This window comes from Electrophorus electricus, chromosome 2, assembly GCF_013358815.1.
Source record: "Electrophorus electricus isolate fEleEle1 chromosome 2, fEleEle1.pri, whole genome shotgun sequence".
Lineage (NCBI taxonomy): Eukaryota > Metazoa > Chordata > Actinopteri > Gymnotiformes > Gymnotidae > Electrophorus > Electrophorus electricus.
Window position 1 is genome coordinate 25,189,572 of NC_049536.1, and position 13,847 is coordinate 25,203,418.

At 39.2% G+C, this 13,847-nt stretch overlaps 1 protein-coding gene across 3 annotated transcripts; it reads left to right on the plus strand.

The window, feature by feature from the left end:
* Positions 1-251: 251 nt before the first annotated feature.
* vil1 (villin 1) lies at positions 252-12,520 on the plus strand. 3 transcript variants are annotated; one of them, XM_027009748.2, is made up of 21 exons: positions 252-359; positions 1,506-1,843; positions 4,142-4,250; positions 4,396-4,470; positions 4,582-4,778; positions 5,144-5,252; positions 5,566-5,676; positions 5,870-6,072; positions 6,310-6,388; positions 7,260-7,358; positions 7,509-7,662; positions 7,788-7,888; positions 8,837-8,974; positions 9,197-9,355; positions 9,529-9,708; positions 10,044-10,189; positions 10,285-10,429; positions 10,573-10,761; positions 10,853-10,921; positions 11,414-11,560; positions 11,726-12,520. In XM_027009748.2, exons 3-21 carry the CDS (start codon positions 4,170-4,172, stop codon positions 11,837-11,839), a joined length of 2,496 nt encoding a protein of 831 aa, XP_026865549.2. In that variant the 5' UTR covers positions 252-359; positions 1,506-1,843; positions 4,142-4,169; the 3' UTR covers positions 11,840-12,520. The 3 variants fall into 3 exon arrangements, with proteins under 3 accessions (XP_026865549.2, XP_026865550.2, XP_026865548.2); XM_027009749.2 differs by having other exon boundaries at positions 261-359; positions 1,690-1,843; XM_027009747.2 differs by lacking the exon at positions 1,506-1,843 and having other exon boundaries at positions 263-359.
* The last annotated feature ends 1,327 nt before the right edge of the window (positions 12,521-13,847 follow it).

Here is a 13,847-nt window from a genome sequence, read left to right on the forward strand (position 1 = left end):
TCCATATAATAATATAATGTAAAGAACACACTGACAATCTGAAGATTTGTGGCACATAGAAATGTGTCAGTGGGCCCATTTGCCACAGGGCAGGATTCACACAGGCACAGGGGCATGGAGCGAATGGGTGTCCAGGACTACATAAAACAGGGCTGAGGGTCACGAAGGCACGGGTCCCAGTTGTACCGCTCTCTCCACCTCTGCCTCCGCCTCCGCCTCTCCCCAGGCGGAGGTGGTTAATGAGTCTGCGTCTCAGTAGAGACACAGCAGAATACTGGAGGCTGAAGTTCACAAAGAGGCAGCGAGACAGCCTGCCATTCTGCTACCAGGGAGACACACACACACGGTACAAGACGCAGGTAGGATTCGTTTATTCTTAAATCTTAGTTAAGCTGGTGGTAACGACGAGGTTGAACTCATAGCCATTGAAAGCCTTTGTTAAAGTAATGAATGTTTGAGCACTGGTGGCAGCCTGTGTCGTTGCAAATAATTAGAATGTTTTGATGAGCTATGGTGCTATAAGGCTGTGTTTCTGTGCGTGTGTGGTAGGGTCAGAGGTTGCTAAATAGCATGCAAATCATAAATCATAAAAGCGTTCTAACCTCAGTTTCCCATGAAGCCCTCGCAAGCAACATCATTCACAATGGATCCAGTGTTGCTGTATGTGTTGGGCAGAACAAAAGCTGAAGCTATTAAACTGGTCCAAGAGAGCACTACAATGAGCCACTGTACATCTCAACAACAATCAACTTAACCCACATTTGGTGTTCTGATTCTGTGTAGCTCCAAATTCTGCCTTGTGATTTTATAAGATATTCCTGAGTTCCCATTTCGGGTTTTTGGTTGTCATAAAACAATGTAAAAAACAAAACAAAACAAAACAAAAAAAAAAACTGGTCATCTGTAGCTCATTTAAGCAGTTTAGGGATAATCAGTGCACTTGATGCTAAGAATGACATGGTTAAATTCATGTGAAGGCACCACATGCAAAGAATATTCCAAAGAAAGAAAAGGAATGAAGTAATTTTTCTGTAGTTCCTGGAGTTTATTAATAAGAAATGCTGTCATAAGGGGAAGATTTTAAAAGGTTCAATTATCTTATGGTTTTTGATAATGGATGAATTAATTATTTACAAAGGTTTTGGGCCCACAAACTTATTAGTTGTTAACTGGAGTTCAAGAAAAAAAAAATTTAACCTAAACATTATTCTCTCTTGAGTAGTCTATTCTAGCATATTGTAATATTTATTATTTATTCTAATCATATTTATTTACCATTGTTAAGACAAATTGTAATAATCCTCTTTCCAGTTGTAGTTACTTTAAAACAATTAGGGTTGATTGTCCCAGATACAACGATTAGACAGAATAAATAATGCCTTAGACATGAAGGAGTTAAAGGTTCATGCATTCCAGTTGAATTTACTCTCAAAATGGTTTTGTATTCATTTCAGCCAAAACACAGACAGCATTTTTATATTATTACTTGGCCTGTGTTTCAACAGCTGCCAAAGCAATTAACAATCCATACTTGAAAATCAGGATCTTCAGACCAAACAGCTACATGTGTGGAACTTTACTGTTAACTGCAAATCTCCAGGAAGGGTTTCTGAGGCTGGGAGCTTCTTCCTGTGAAGCGCATTATACCATGCACACCTGTATGTAGATCCACTTCGTCTGCCATAAAAGGTCACTGTGGCCCTGACTGGCTGCAGAAAGACATCCCAGCGAGAGGCAAAGTGCAGGGGCTGTAAAGTAGGGAGGGAACAGTAGAGACTCTCCGACACCAGCTGTTCTATCCCATAGCACCTTTCTATCTCGACACCACTCTCTCTCTCTACAGGTGAGTCCTACCCTATGCTACTCTTGCCTCTAATAATGAAAGAGTCCTAGATAGCATAATGATCATTCAACATAATATTACTAAATGTATTACTACAGTATGGCCTGTCGAAATAAAAATATGCCTTGCTTTCATGTAACGTATAACAAATGAGTTCTACACTATGTGTTTTGGTGGCAAAAAAAATTGTTGTAGATTTTCGTAAAAGCTATGTTCAAGATAATGAATTTTATAACTGTGATGCCTGTAAACAGCCACATCAGTGGCTGTTTAATTGTGGCACAGCTACCATGACACAGCCATCGTCACCATGGGCATGTTTCTGGATCTGACGCTCATCAGGTTGAGAATGTCCCATTTTGTTCTGCGTTGGTGGCAGTAACATTTTGACTGTGTTAATTTGTTTTTTTTAATTATTATTTATTATGAAAAGGTGTCAGGAATAGAAACATATTCTCAGCAAGGGCAGCAACCGAATGTCTTCCATTTAGGGTGTGGTTATACTGCTTTGCTGCAGTTATGTCTATATTTAGAATCACAAGAATGAAAAAACAGGGAAATTACAACACCTTAACAACCAAACATCATCCGGTGCATATGTAGGGTCTTTATTCTTGATTGCCTATCAGCTTATTTGTGACAATAAAATAATGAGGTGTACTTATGAAGTGCCATGGTTTGGATTAGCGCTGGATTTCGGAGCCCCTGTGACGGAGTGTTCCAGAAAGATTGGTCTGGAGGTAAGCGGAGCTCTGTGCCAGTGGGCGGGTACACTAAGACAGGTTGATGACAAACCCAGCTTACCTTTCTCATGGCACTATCGGACCACCTTACGCAATCGTCCAACACACCGCAGTAGACCACCGAATGATATGGAAGACATGGTATACTGAAATGTCTGAGAGAAATTCTTGTTAAGGTGGCATTAGGTCTTGCACAGGACACTGAAGGTAGGATTTTTATTTCCTTCCTCCATTAGCACAGAGACTGCCACATGGGCGCATAGGGAATTCCCCTGTGTCGGCTCCTTCACCAATGACATCCATTACTGACTGAGCAGGGAAAATGATTTCCCTTTAGACTTACAGGTGTATCCTTCCCTTATTAGACTGAGTTCACCAATCCAAACTCAAGATCACCAGTGCACTCATGAGCCAGTCTTATCATCATACCACCATAAGCATATACAAAGAGAAAATGATCTGTGATGAGATAAACTGATGAATAAATAGTTTAACATTATACCTCTACTCTTGTACTGTGCACAGAGAGCAAGTAATGGCCACTGTATTATTTGTTTTTGTGTACAGTAAGTATAGAGTAAAAGCAATGGAAAAACATATGAACTGAAGAAAAGAAAAAAGTATTTTGAATCCCTGAGGTTTTAGCTATACCACTATGATAATCAGCCATCACCCAGTCAAATTATCAAATAAAATTTGATGAACTCAGTCATGGGAACCTAGTCCCTGAATAGTACCTAACACCTGCTGCCTCTGAAGCTCTGAGGCTCTGAGGTAGGTGACAGTTACTAAGCGATGGTGAGCAGACTGACTCAGGCCCACTCAAGCATTAATGACTCAGATGATCTATGTGTGATGTGTGTGTATCCAACTGCAAACACGACTGAACATGGTAGGTGATGTGGTTTTGAGCTATGTGCTCAATTCATGTATGTGTTGCTAAACTCTACACCATAGCATATTAAAACAGCTGGGTTGCAACAAATACACACTGAACAAACATTGTGGGGTAACCTTTTGCAACTTTCAGTATGCACTGTATTGCACATTAACTCTTCATACTATTTAATTAACTAAATTAGACCTTTGAGCCAATATCTTATGATCGACTGAAGCCATAATTACTGATAGAAACCTGCAGACACCAGTAAAAAAAAAAAAAGAAAAAAAAAAGCAATACCAGAAAAGCAGAATTACAAGGTCATTTCCACACAGAACCCCCTGGCTTAACATTACAATTTTCAAAATCTGGCTATGAATCTTAGAAATGACAGTAAGCTAGCAAAAATAACCTTATTCAAATTACAAATTGATAGGTGTGTGTGTGTGTGTGCTACAGACCTAGGAGGTAATATTTTCAATTTCTGTCCTGTGAGCTTTACTGGAGGAAAGTTATTAAGAGAGAGAACAGAATATAATATACTTAGTCCGATGAGCCTGTACGGTACAAACAATTATGTTGTGACAACAAACCTATGCTTATTAAACATCTAATTCATAGAAGGGGTATGTTCTGTGCATTAAGAAATTATTTTCTCATCTTTCTGTCTTAAAGGTAGGTCCTCGATTCTGAAGCTGGCAAAATGCCACAAGTCCAAGTTAAAAGCGAAGTTCAAAAGGTCCTTAATAAAACTACACCAGGTCTACAGATATGGAGAGTGGAGGTGAGAGGTGAATCACATCAGCTTGGACATGTTCACATATAGCAAGCAAAGCAATGTTATTCAATGTTAGTTTTTTTTGTTGTTTTTTTTCTCAGTGTGATTCTATAACATGCCACTTATCAGACCTCTGTTTTATTGGTGGCAGAATATGGAACTCGTGCCCTGCCCACCTAAAACATATGGGCACTTTTATGAAGGAGACAGCTATTTAATACTATATGTAAGTATTTACTGCAAGATATCAACTGCATTATAAAGTTTAAAGTTCGATTAAATGCTTCATAAAGGTTCATAGACTACAGAGTGCTAAATATGTGCTCCACTCTATCAGACACACAAGACAAGCAGCTCCTTCAGCTATGACATTCACTACTGGCTGGGCAAGTCAACCTCTGTTGATGAGCAAGGGACTGCAGCCATATACACCACCCTAATGGACGATCACCTGGGGGGCGTGGCAGTGCAGCATCGAGAGGCGCAGGGCTGCGAGAGCTCCGAATTCAAAGGCTACTTCAAACAAGGCATCATGTAAGATCCTTGCTTTCAACAACTATAGTACTGGTCTGGGGTTATCTAGCATGTCAAGATCAAACACCTGTGACTGAGTCTGATAACATTACAGTATGGTTTGAAATAACAAAACAGAGGCATTAAGCCATTGGCACTGTTGGTCTACTGAGTGACTGCTTGTGACCCATAACAATAATAGTAACAATACAACATCACACAACATCCCTCTTAGTGAAGGTTATTTCTTCAAGAGGTTTATAGACCATAGCCTTGCATAACTCTTTCTTCTGCATTTTGGAAAGGTCCAAAATGCATATCTAGAGGTTGCATATTTGTAAGAGGAGCAAATGACTATATTAAGAAGCAAATCCTCTTTACCACAGTTATAAGAAGGGTGGAGTAGCTTCGGGTATGAAACAAGTGGAAACCAACACATACAACGTGCGCAGACTTCTGCATGTTAAAGGCAAGAAGAATGTGGTCGCAGGAGAGGTGAGAAGAGACCCACACTTGTCTTAACACAGGAAATATATGTGTTATTTTCATGCCCATGTAAGAGAGAGCCAATGTGTACTTTTTGCTCAAAGATGATGCTTGAGCTGATGGTACACTGTTTAAAGGGGTGTAAAATTGCCGTGCTGTGAAGTCTGTCGAGTCACGCATGGTAACGTGAACCTTAGAATAAATGACTTGAAGATGGCTATGTCCAAAAATGTGCTATGCAGACAATTTTCACTCTTAGCAAAAGACTTTTAACACACGAAAAATAACAGTATGTTGCAAATTTGCTTCACTCTGTGCTCAGGTGAATATGAACTGGAGCAGCTTCAATAAAGGCGACGTGTTCCTGCTGGACCTGGGAAGCATCATCATCCAATGGAATGGCCCAATAAGCAATCGCATGGAACGACTACGGGTAAATCATGTCAGGGTATATGAATAATATGTAACCTGTACTGGCAGAACACAAGATGAGTAGGTATAAAAAAAAAAAATAATAAAATTACAAGGTCAGTCTAGTATGACATTTTCAATCTTTTGTATGTCAAAACGTCCCATGTCTATATGATACAGTAATAACTTGGTTTTGATGCCTGTTGTCTTTGTAGGGCATGAATTTGGCGAAGGACATTCGTGACCGAGAGAGGGGGGGGCGAGCACAGGTGGTGGTGGTGGAGGGAGATGATGAGAAATCTTCTGAGGAAGCCATGAAATTGATGAAACAGGTCTTGGGAGAAAAACGGGAAATTAAAGAGCCCATTCCAGACGAAGTGGTGGAGGAGAAACTCAAATCCAGCATCAAACTGTTTCAGTGAGATCACATTACAGTTGTGGCTATATTTACATTCTTTACAAAAAATATCAAGTACCATATCAAGGCACTTTCCAGGTTAAATTAAAATTTTATTACAAATTGCCCAGATATCAATTACACTATTAAAGGTTAATTGCCAATTTTACTATGTAGTTGTGCCTAAATCCCTATACAGGTTTATCAAACATTAATGCTTTTATTGACTATCTGAACTAAAATTTCTGCTTTGAGCAGTATTTCTGATGCTGGAGGTAACCTAGTGGTCCAGGAGGTAGCAGTGAAGCCACTTACACAAGACCTGCTTAATCCAGAAGTAAGAAATAAACCTTAACACCAGTTCAGATTACATGAAAGATTGCTATTTAAAAATCACTGGTAATATATAGTGTTACATAAGTGTTATGTGTTATATATGAGAATACATAACAGTGGCATTACATGTCAAAAATGCATTTATTAGCTGTGAGGTCTCTAGTCCTTTTAGGTTTTCATTGCATTTCAAAAAGCGAAAACTCTGGTTGGTTTACACCATGCAGAGTAAATGTTTAACTACAGCCCTGTGATTATGCAGTACACAGAAGGGGAAGAGCATGGTGCAAAGGCCTTACTGATAGGGAAGGATCTAATGTCATAGAAACATTACACCTCACATCCATGATTAGGTGTACAAGTATATTCCATAAGTCCTCCGCTTGCACGGGGCATGATTAAATTCCAAGGTCCATAAAATCCCGAGCAGATGATAAGAGGCCTAGGCTAATCAATAACAACATCACTGTAAAGCTACAGAAAGGAGATCTCCTTCCAAGATACCATTCACAATGCAGGAACTGAAACCAACTTACTTCCTGTTCAAGACAGTGCAATCAAAGTTAAATTTTGACTGTATGGTCTCCTGTGGAATCCAAAGATAAATTAAGCTGCAAAACACAGACAAAGAGAAGTAAAACCACAAGAAACTCTTTCCACATGAGCAACTAATTATATACTTTTTAGCTGCTCACATAGTTGTGTGACGTGCTGACTACATTTGAAAGACCTCAGAGGAGAACCATAAGGCTGACCAAATAATAGATAAAGAACCATCACCCATGGAAAATGTGAGAGAAACAGACTATATTTAAACAGGAACTTTAATGAAACTATTCCTATTACATCAAAGATACATCTAATCTCTTTGATAGGACTGCTATTTGCTGGATCAGGGTGGAATACGAATCTTTATATGGAAGGGCCGCAAGTCATCAAAGACAGAGAGGTCAGAAGCACCGGAGAAGGCTGAGGTGAGTGCTGAAAATGCTCTTAATTCCTAAAAAGGAACTGAAGCAACAATGTGTATCTTTCACAAGAAACTGGTATTTCCACAGACCTAATAATAACAGAACTGCGGGTTCCTTATGCAAGGTACTTCTTAATTCATTCTTTAACTTTAGGCCTACAAAAAGGCTAAAGGCTATCCTCCATCCACATATGTGGAAACAGTGAATGATGGCTCTGAGTCCTCAGTGTTCAAGCAGCTGTTCCAGAAATGGACAGTGAAGGGTCAAACAGCTGGACTTGGCACCACGCACAGCCCAGGCAAAATAGGTGAGCACAACTTGAGTATACAAAAGAACATTGATTACCAGTTAGAGCCACAAATGATGTCTGCATAGGCAAAAAAAAAAAAAAGACAGCTGAACTGACTTTGTGCATTTTAATTTTCTCCACAGCCAAAGTTGAGCAAGTAAAGTTTGATGCTATGTCAATGCATGCCAGGCCTGACATAGCAGCCCAGCAGAAAATGGTGGATGATGGTTCTGGTGAAGCAGAGGTCAGTAATGTATTAAGTAATGGCACTGGAAGGATCTATGTTAAAAATGATTCAATACATTGTCCCAATGGAAAGACTAAAAAACAGAATGTGGAGGCACTCATTCAGGCAAAAACAAATGTTTCCCAAGTATCTTTGTCATAATAAGTAAAGTTACACGAAATTATGCCAAGTTAGAGCATGCAGAAGCCATGGCCTGAAGCATGTAAAAAAATATATTTAAAAAATATTCTCTACATGCTAATGCCATTGATATTAAACCTTTACATGCAGGGTATTGAGTAGACACAGATGGAGTGGTACTGTCACTCACAGCAGTCCCAAGACTCCCCTTTAAGAACTCACCTTCAGTTTGCAAGGATTGACTGTCCTTATCTACTGCAATCCTGAGCCTGTTTTTTTCTTTTGGCCTTCTAAGTTTTTTATCTATACCTGTTTTTGCCTTTTGAATTTTTGCTCTATGTGTTTTGCTTTTTCTGTATCTTGACTGCTGCTTAGACTTATGAACATTGGCCTGTGGCACTGATTTTTGGATTGTGTGACCTTAACCTGACTGTTAGTAAAACCTTAAAAATGGATCCCAGCAGAGCATTCAGACAACAATCATTATATGAGGCATGTAGAATTAAAACTGACTGCAAACTTGGGATCTCATCAGCCCATAACACATATAGGGACTTATCAGAGACATGGCTTCTTTGTTTTTGGCAAGTCATTTTGGTTGCCATACCAACATGTTCATGCCGAATTCCAGGATCCTGGATTTGCTATGGGAATGATCAGTCAGACTGCTTTCATAAAACATAACTGCTGTTTCTTTGTTCAGAAAGATGTCATCGGGAGTGTGTGCACTATTGTTTCAGGGGGTAGTGGAAGTGTGTAGGATTCCAAAATCAAATAACTATGAGGTTCAGGTTTTGCAAGTAAATGTCCTTTTTCTTCTTTCAGATGTGGAGGATAGAGAACAATGAGTTAGTCCCCGTGGACAGAAAGTGGTTGGGCCACTTCTTTGGTGGTGACTGCTACCTCATCCTCTACAAATATGAAATCAATGGAAAAATGCACTACATTCTGTATATCTGGCAAGTAAGTGCACATGCATAATCTTTCTGTCTTTCTGTGTGTGTGTGTGTGTGTGTGTGTGTGTGTGTGTGTGTGTGTGTGTGTGTGTGTGTGTGTGTGTGTGTGTGTGTGGGAACGTAAAAAAAATCAGCTAAGCAACAGATGTCCAGAAAGCTAACCACAGGTGTTAGCCGGTCAGCCATATTGGTGTACATTCAACACAGTTAGGAACTTCTTAATGTGCAGGGACGCCATGCAAGCACAGCAGAGCTGACAGCGTCTGCATATCAGGCGGTCATCCTGGATCAGCAGTATAACGGCGAGCCAGTGCAGGTTCGAGTGCCTATGGGAAAGGAACCCATGCACCTCATGGCCATCTTCAAGGGCAGGATGGTGATTTATGAGGTGGGTCAAATATGTGTTGCTCCATCCATCAGTAAAGGTTGTGAATCTTTTGCCATCATCTAGTAACCTCTTATAATGACACAAATCTGCATTCTAAAAAGTACCTTATTAAACAGAATATTTGATGCATCCACTTCCTGTTTGTTCATAAGTTCCCATTCATTGGTTCACAGGAAGGAAGTCCCAGAGAAGGCTCCACCGACGCTCAGCCCAGATCAAGACTGTTCCATGTTCACGGCTCTAATAATTTAAACACCCGTGCCATAGAGGTGCCTATCCGAGCATCCTCTCTCAACTCCAATGATGTGTTTGTGCTCAGCACTGCCAACTGTTGTTACCTGTGGTATGGAAAGGTCAGTGTCAGCAGTGTCACCACAGTCTTGATTCCAGCCATCATGAAGTCAGCAGCAATACCTGGACCAAAAGCAGTGTAACTCTAAGTGCTTATACCTATGTCTAATGATAAAAAAATTAAATACCATTTCAATTTTTGTAGCACTTTTCTCCATTGTCCATATAGCAAATGCATTTACTGCTGAGATTTCAAGTCATTACCAGTTATGATCCAAGTGCATCATTCAGAGCATAATTGTTTATGATGTCAAGATTTATCATCTGTAAAAGTGATGAGAAGTTCTAACATACAAATCCAAATAAAATCATTTACCACCCCATCTTTCCTCTGCAGGGCTGCAGTGGAGATGAGCGCGAGATGGGCAGATCCCTGGCTGACATCATCTCCAAGAGAGAAAAGAATGTGATAGCAGAGGGTCAGGAACCTGCTGACTTCTGGGTCAACCTGGGAGGAAAGTCCCAGTATGCCAGTGGCAAGAGGTAAAATGTCAAAACACAGTCACCCCAACACTGCACATGTGCACTGCTCACATCCAGCACTATGATTAAGCTCTGGTTTCTGTTCTCATGAGCAGGCTTCAAGAAGAAAACAGCCAGATCACTCCACGCCTGTTTGAGTGCTCCAATCAGACAGGTACATTCGTTGCAACTGAGATTTCAAACTTTAATCAAGATGACCTGGATGAGGATGATGTCATGCTACTAGACGCTTGGGACCAGGTGAGTCATGTTCAGCTTCTTCTCCAGGATTGTGGCTTTCACCAACAGCTAGCCAACAATAGAGTTTCATCTCAACAGGGTGGAGATAACATATGCCCGTAAGGTTAAGAGTGAAATCCATGGTTGCCTGCTATATTTTTCAGATTTTCCTGTGGATTGGGAAAGGAGCCAATGAGACTGAGAAGAAGGAAGCTGTAACTACAGCACAAGAGTACTTGAAGACCCACCCTGCTGGGCGGGACTCAGACACGCCCATCCTAGTGGTCAAGCAAAGCTTTGAACCACCCACCTTCACTGGCTGGTTCCATGCCTGGGATCCTCACATGTGGAATGTAAGCACATTTCGACTGCTTTTAAAACTGAGGTTAAGAATTTCATTTAACTTGACAACTAATAGAATTTTAATGATTTCTGCTTTGTCAGGATGGAAAGTCCTATGAGCAACTGAAGTCAGAGCTTGGAGATGCAACTGACATCATCAAAATTACCGTGGTGGGTGTTTTCCCTTATTTAAAGCTGCCTAATTTTACCCAGCATGTGGTGTTGGTGAGCAATTGTGGAACAGCTCTAGGAAGTAATAACAATACAGTAATAACAAGAAACATATAATAAAAAATATAATAATAATAATAATAATAATGCACCAAAAAAATTTTTAATAAAATAAAATAAGCAAAACTGTGCAAATTGTATAAACATTTTCTGGAAAACTCAAGGGCACAATTTGCACATTAAGCTGATGCTTTTATCCAAAACAACTTATACTTTTGACTGAGTACAATTTTGAGCAATTGAGGGTTAAGGGCCTTGCTCAGGGTCCCAACTGTGGCAACTTGGCAGCAGCAAAAGTTGAACTAGCAAACGTCTTAACCACCGAGCTACCACTGCCCTTTTTAAATGTTGGTTTTTTGTTTTTTTTTTAGTTGCACCTATTTATCAATTATGTAGTGTCTAACATAAGCAAAACTGTATGTGTGAGTACAGGATATGGCCAAGCCTAACTCTCAGATCAATGGCAAGGATCCAGTAGGAGTCATGTCCTCATCTACGCTGCCAAACTTCCCAGCAGACCAGCTGGTGAACTGCCAGGTAGCTGACCTACCTGAGGGGGTTGACCCTTCCAGAAGAGAGGTATTTGCATCTTAATGAACACAAATGAGTATCTTAGGTCTTAATGTGTAATTCTTTCTCTAATGAGACAATGAATTATGCTGGACAATGTGAACTGTTGATCTAATAATGAGATCATCTTTTACTTCAGACACTAAGCTCCTCTCACTGTCTCACTGTCCCCAGGAGTATCTGTCAGACAAAGACTTCAGTCTAGTCTTGGGCTTTTCACGGATGGACTTCTATTCTATGCCATTGTGGAAACAGAAGAACCTTAAGAAAGAGAAGGGCCTGTTTTAGGAGAGCCAGGAATCCATTATCAGGATGAGTGAAAGCTAACAGGTGTCTGAGTTAAAGTATGTCTGAGTGACACCTCAAGGAGATTACACTACCGTACAGATGACTGAAACCTGTTGTGAGATTTTTCATCTATTTGTTTACATATAATTGTTTTATTTAAAATATACATTAAATAATTTTACTACAAACAAAACATATGGCTGGGTGTGATTAAGATTTTAAGAATAATTTTCCTTTAAACAAATTATACAAGGATCATTATATAATACAAAAATAGTATATATTAATACCTTTTAATAACAAGGAACTGGGATAAAAAATGTTTAGTTGAAATGCAGCCCTCTCGCTAGTGTCTCAGCTCTGTCGCTACTCTGTTGCAGCTCTGTTGCACATCTGTCACAGCTTTGTTTTTACACACATAAACTGCCATTGTCACCATAGCTCTTAAATGAATATGAGCCCTTACATTTTTATGAAGTGGTCTTGTAAGTGTTGAACAGTCATTTCATGCCAAAACATAGCAATATACATAGAGAATACCACGTTTCTGATGTTAACATGAAATAACACTATTTGCTAATATCTTATAGTGACATCTAGATATTATTTGTTGCTCTGTGTATATAGACTATTTTCCAATTGCCATACAATCGCTAATCAATAAAAGAGTAAACATCCTTATTTCAGTTGCATTATTGTATTTTCATTATCCTCACAATTTTCCTTTACACATATTCATACATGTAGGTTACTTTAGAGTTCTACAGTGGTGGGGGCCAAATCGTTAAGATATTCCAAGTCATCAGTATATAACAGCCAAAGATTGATTCAGCTCAGTTTTTATTCTAGGCCTGTTCAGTTCACCATTTTACAATACTAAAACCTCATTTTGAACATAGTCTGTCAGGCATTCTTAAATGTATGATGGTACTGTGCTTTAAGAGCTTTAAAAAACAAAAAGTTTATAAATTTTGTAAATTCTAAAAGAAGCATATATAAACATATGTATGCATATATGTTTACATACATATATGTTTACATACATATTCAGACATCACTTCCCGTGTTCTAAACAGGCTTTTCAGGAGAGAGGCCACATGTAAAATGATAGAGAACCAGACAAATGACAAGATTTGCATGGACACACAAAACTATATTCAAGGGCAGGTGCATGAATTATAGGAGTCGGGGCATCTAGTGTCAAATAATCTGGAGAATGTGCAGCAATACGGTATTGACATCAGTGATGGCTTGTGTTTTCCTAGGTGAGGCAATGTCATACCCAACCCAGTAAAACCATGCTGGGTTTTTTTTCACATTTCAGACAACAAATAGCTTGACTGTGAGTGTTACATATAACGAACCATGCCTATGGGAGCGACATATGAGACAATCCTTATCACTGACTAACCACTACACTGCAAAACAGTTACAATATCAGTTGCAATATCTCAACTTTTCTGACGCTCTCTTTTCCTGATTCATGTTGCTGTTGCTCCCACAGCTGCCATCTGTCTCCACAGAAATAAAAAATGAGAGACAGCAAAAAATGATTTGCTGCAAATAGCACAAATGCTAAAAATGGAAATGTAACCAGGTAAGGTATGTTAGGGTTGAAACTTCATTTTTATTATTGTTGATTTCATTTTTTTCCATCATTTTCTTTATAGCAGAGTGAGATCATTTTTAGGCATTGGGGTACAGAGTGAAATATAAGGGGTATAAAGCAAACATTATTGAAAGGTCTAAGCCAGCGACGGGACAATAGCACCATCTAGTGATATTGTAGTCTATGTTATGCCTCATTTTTGCCATTACTTTTACTGTGCTCTTGAAATCACACAGAGCCAATGGAACACAATAAAAATATTGTATATTTTATATTTAGTGAAAATGTATAACATGAGCAAAATAAGCAATGAAATTATATGGAAATTTAAACGATTTGTCTTTTTATCTTCTAAACACTGGACTTTTTTTTATTAATCACAATTGAATTATCCTTTTA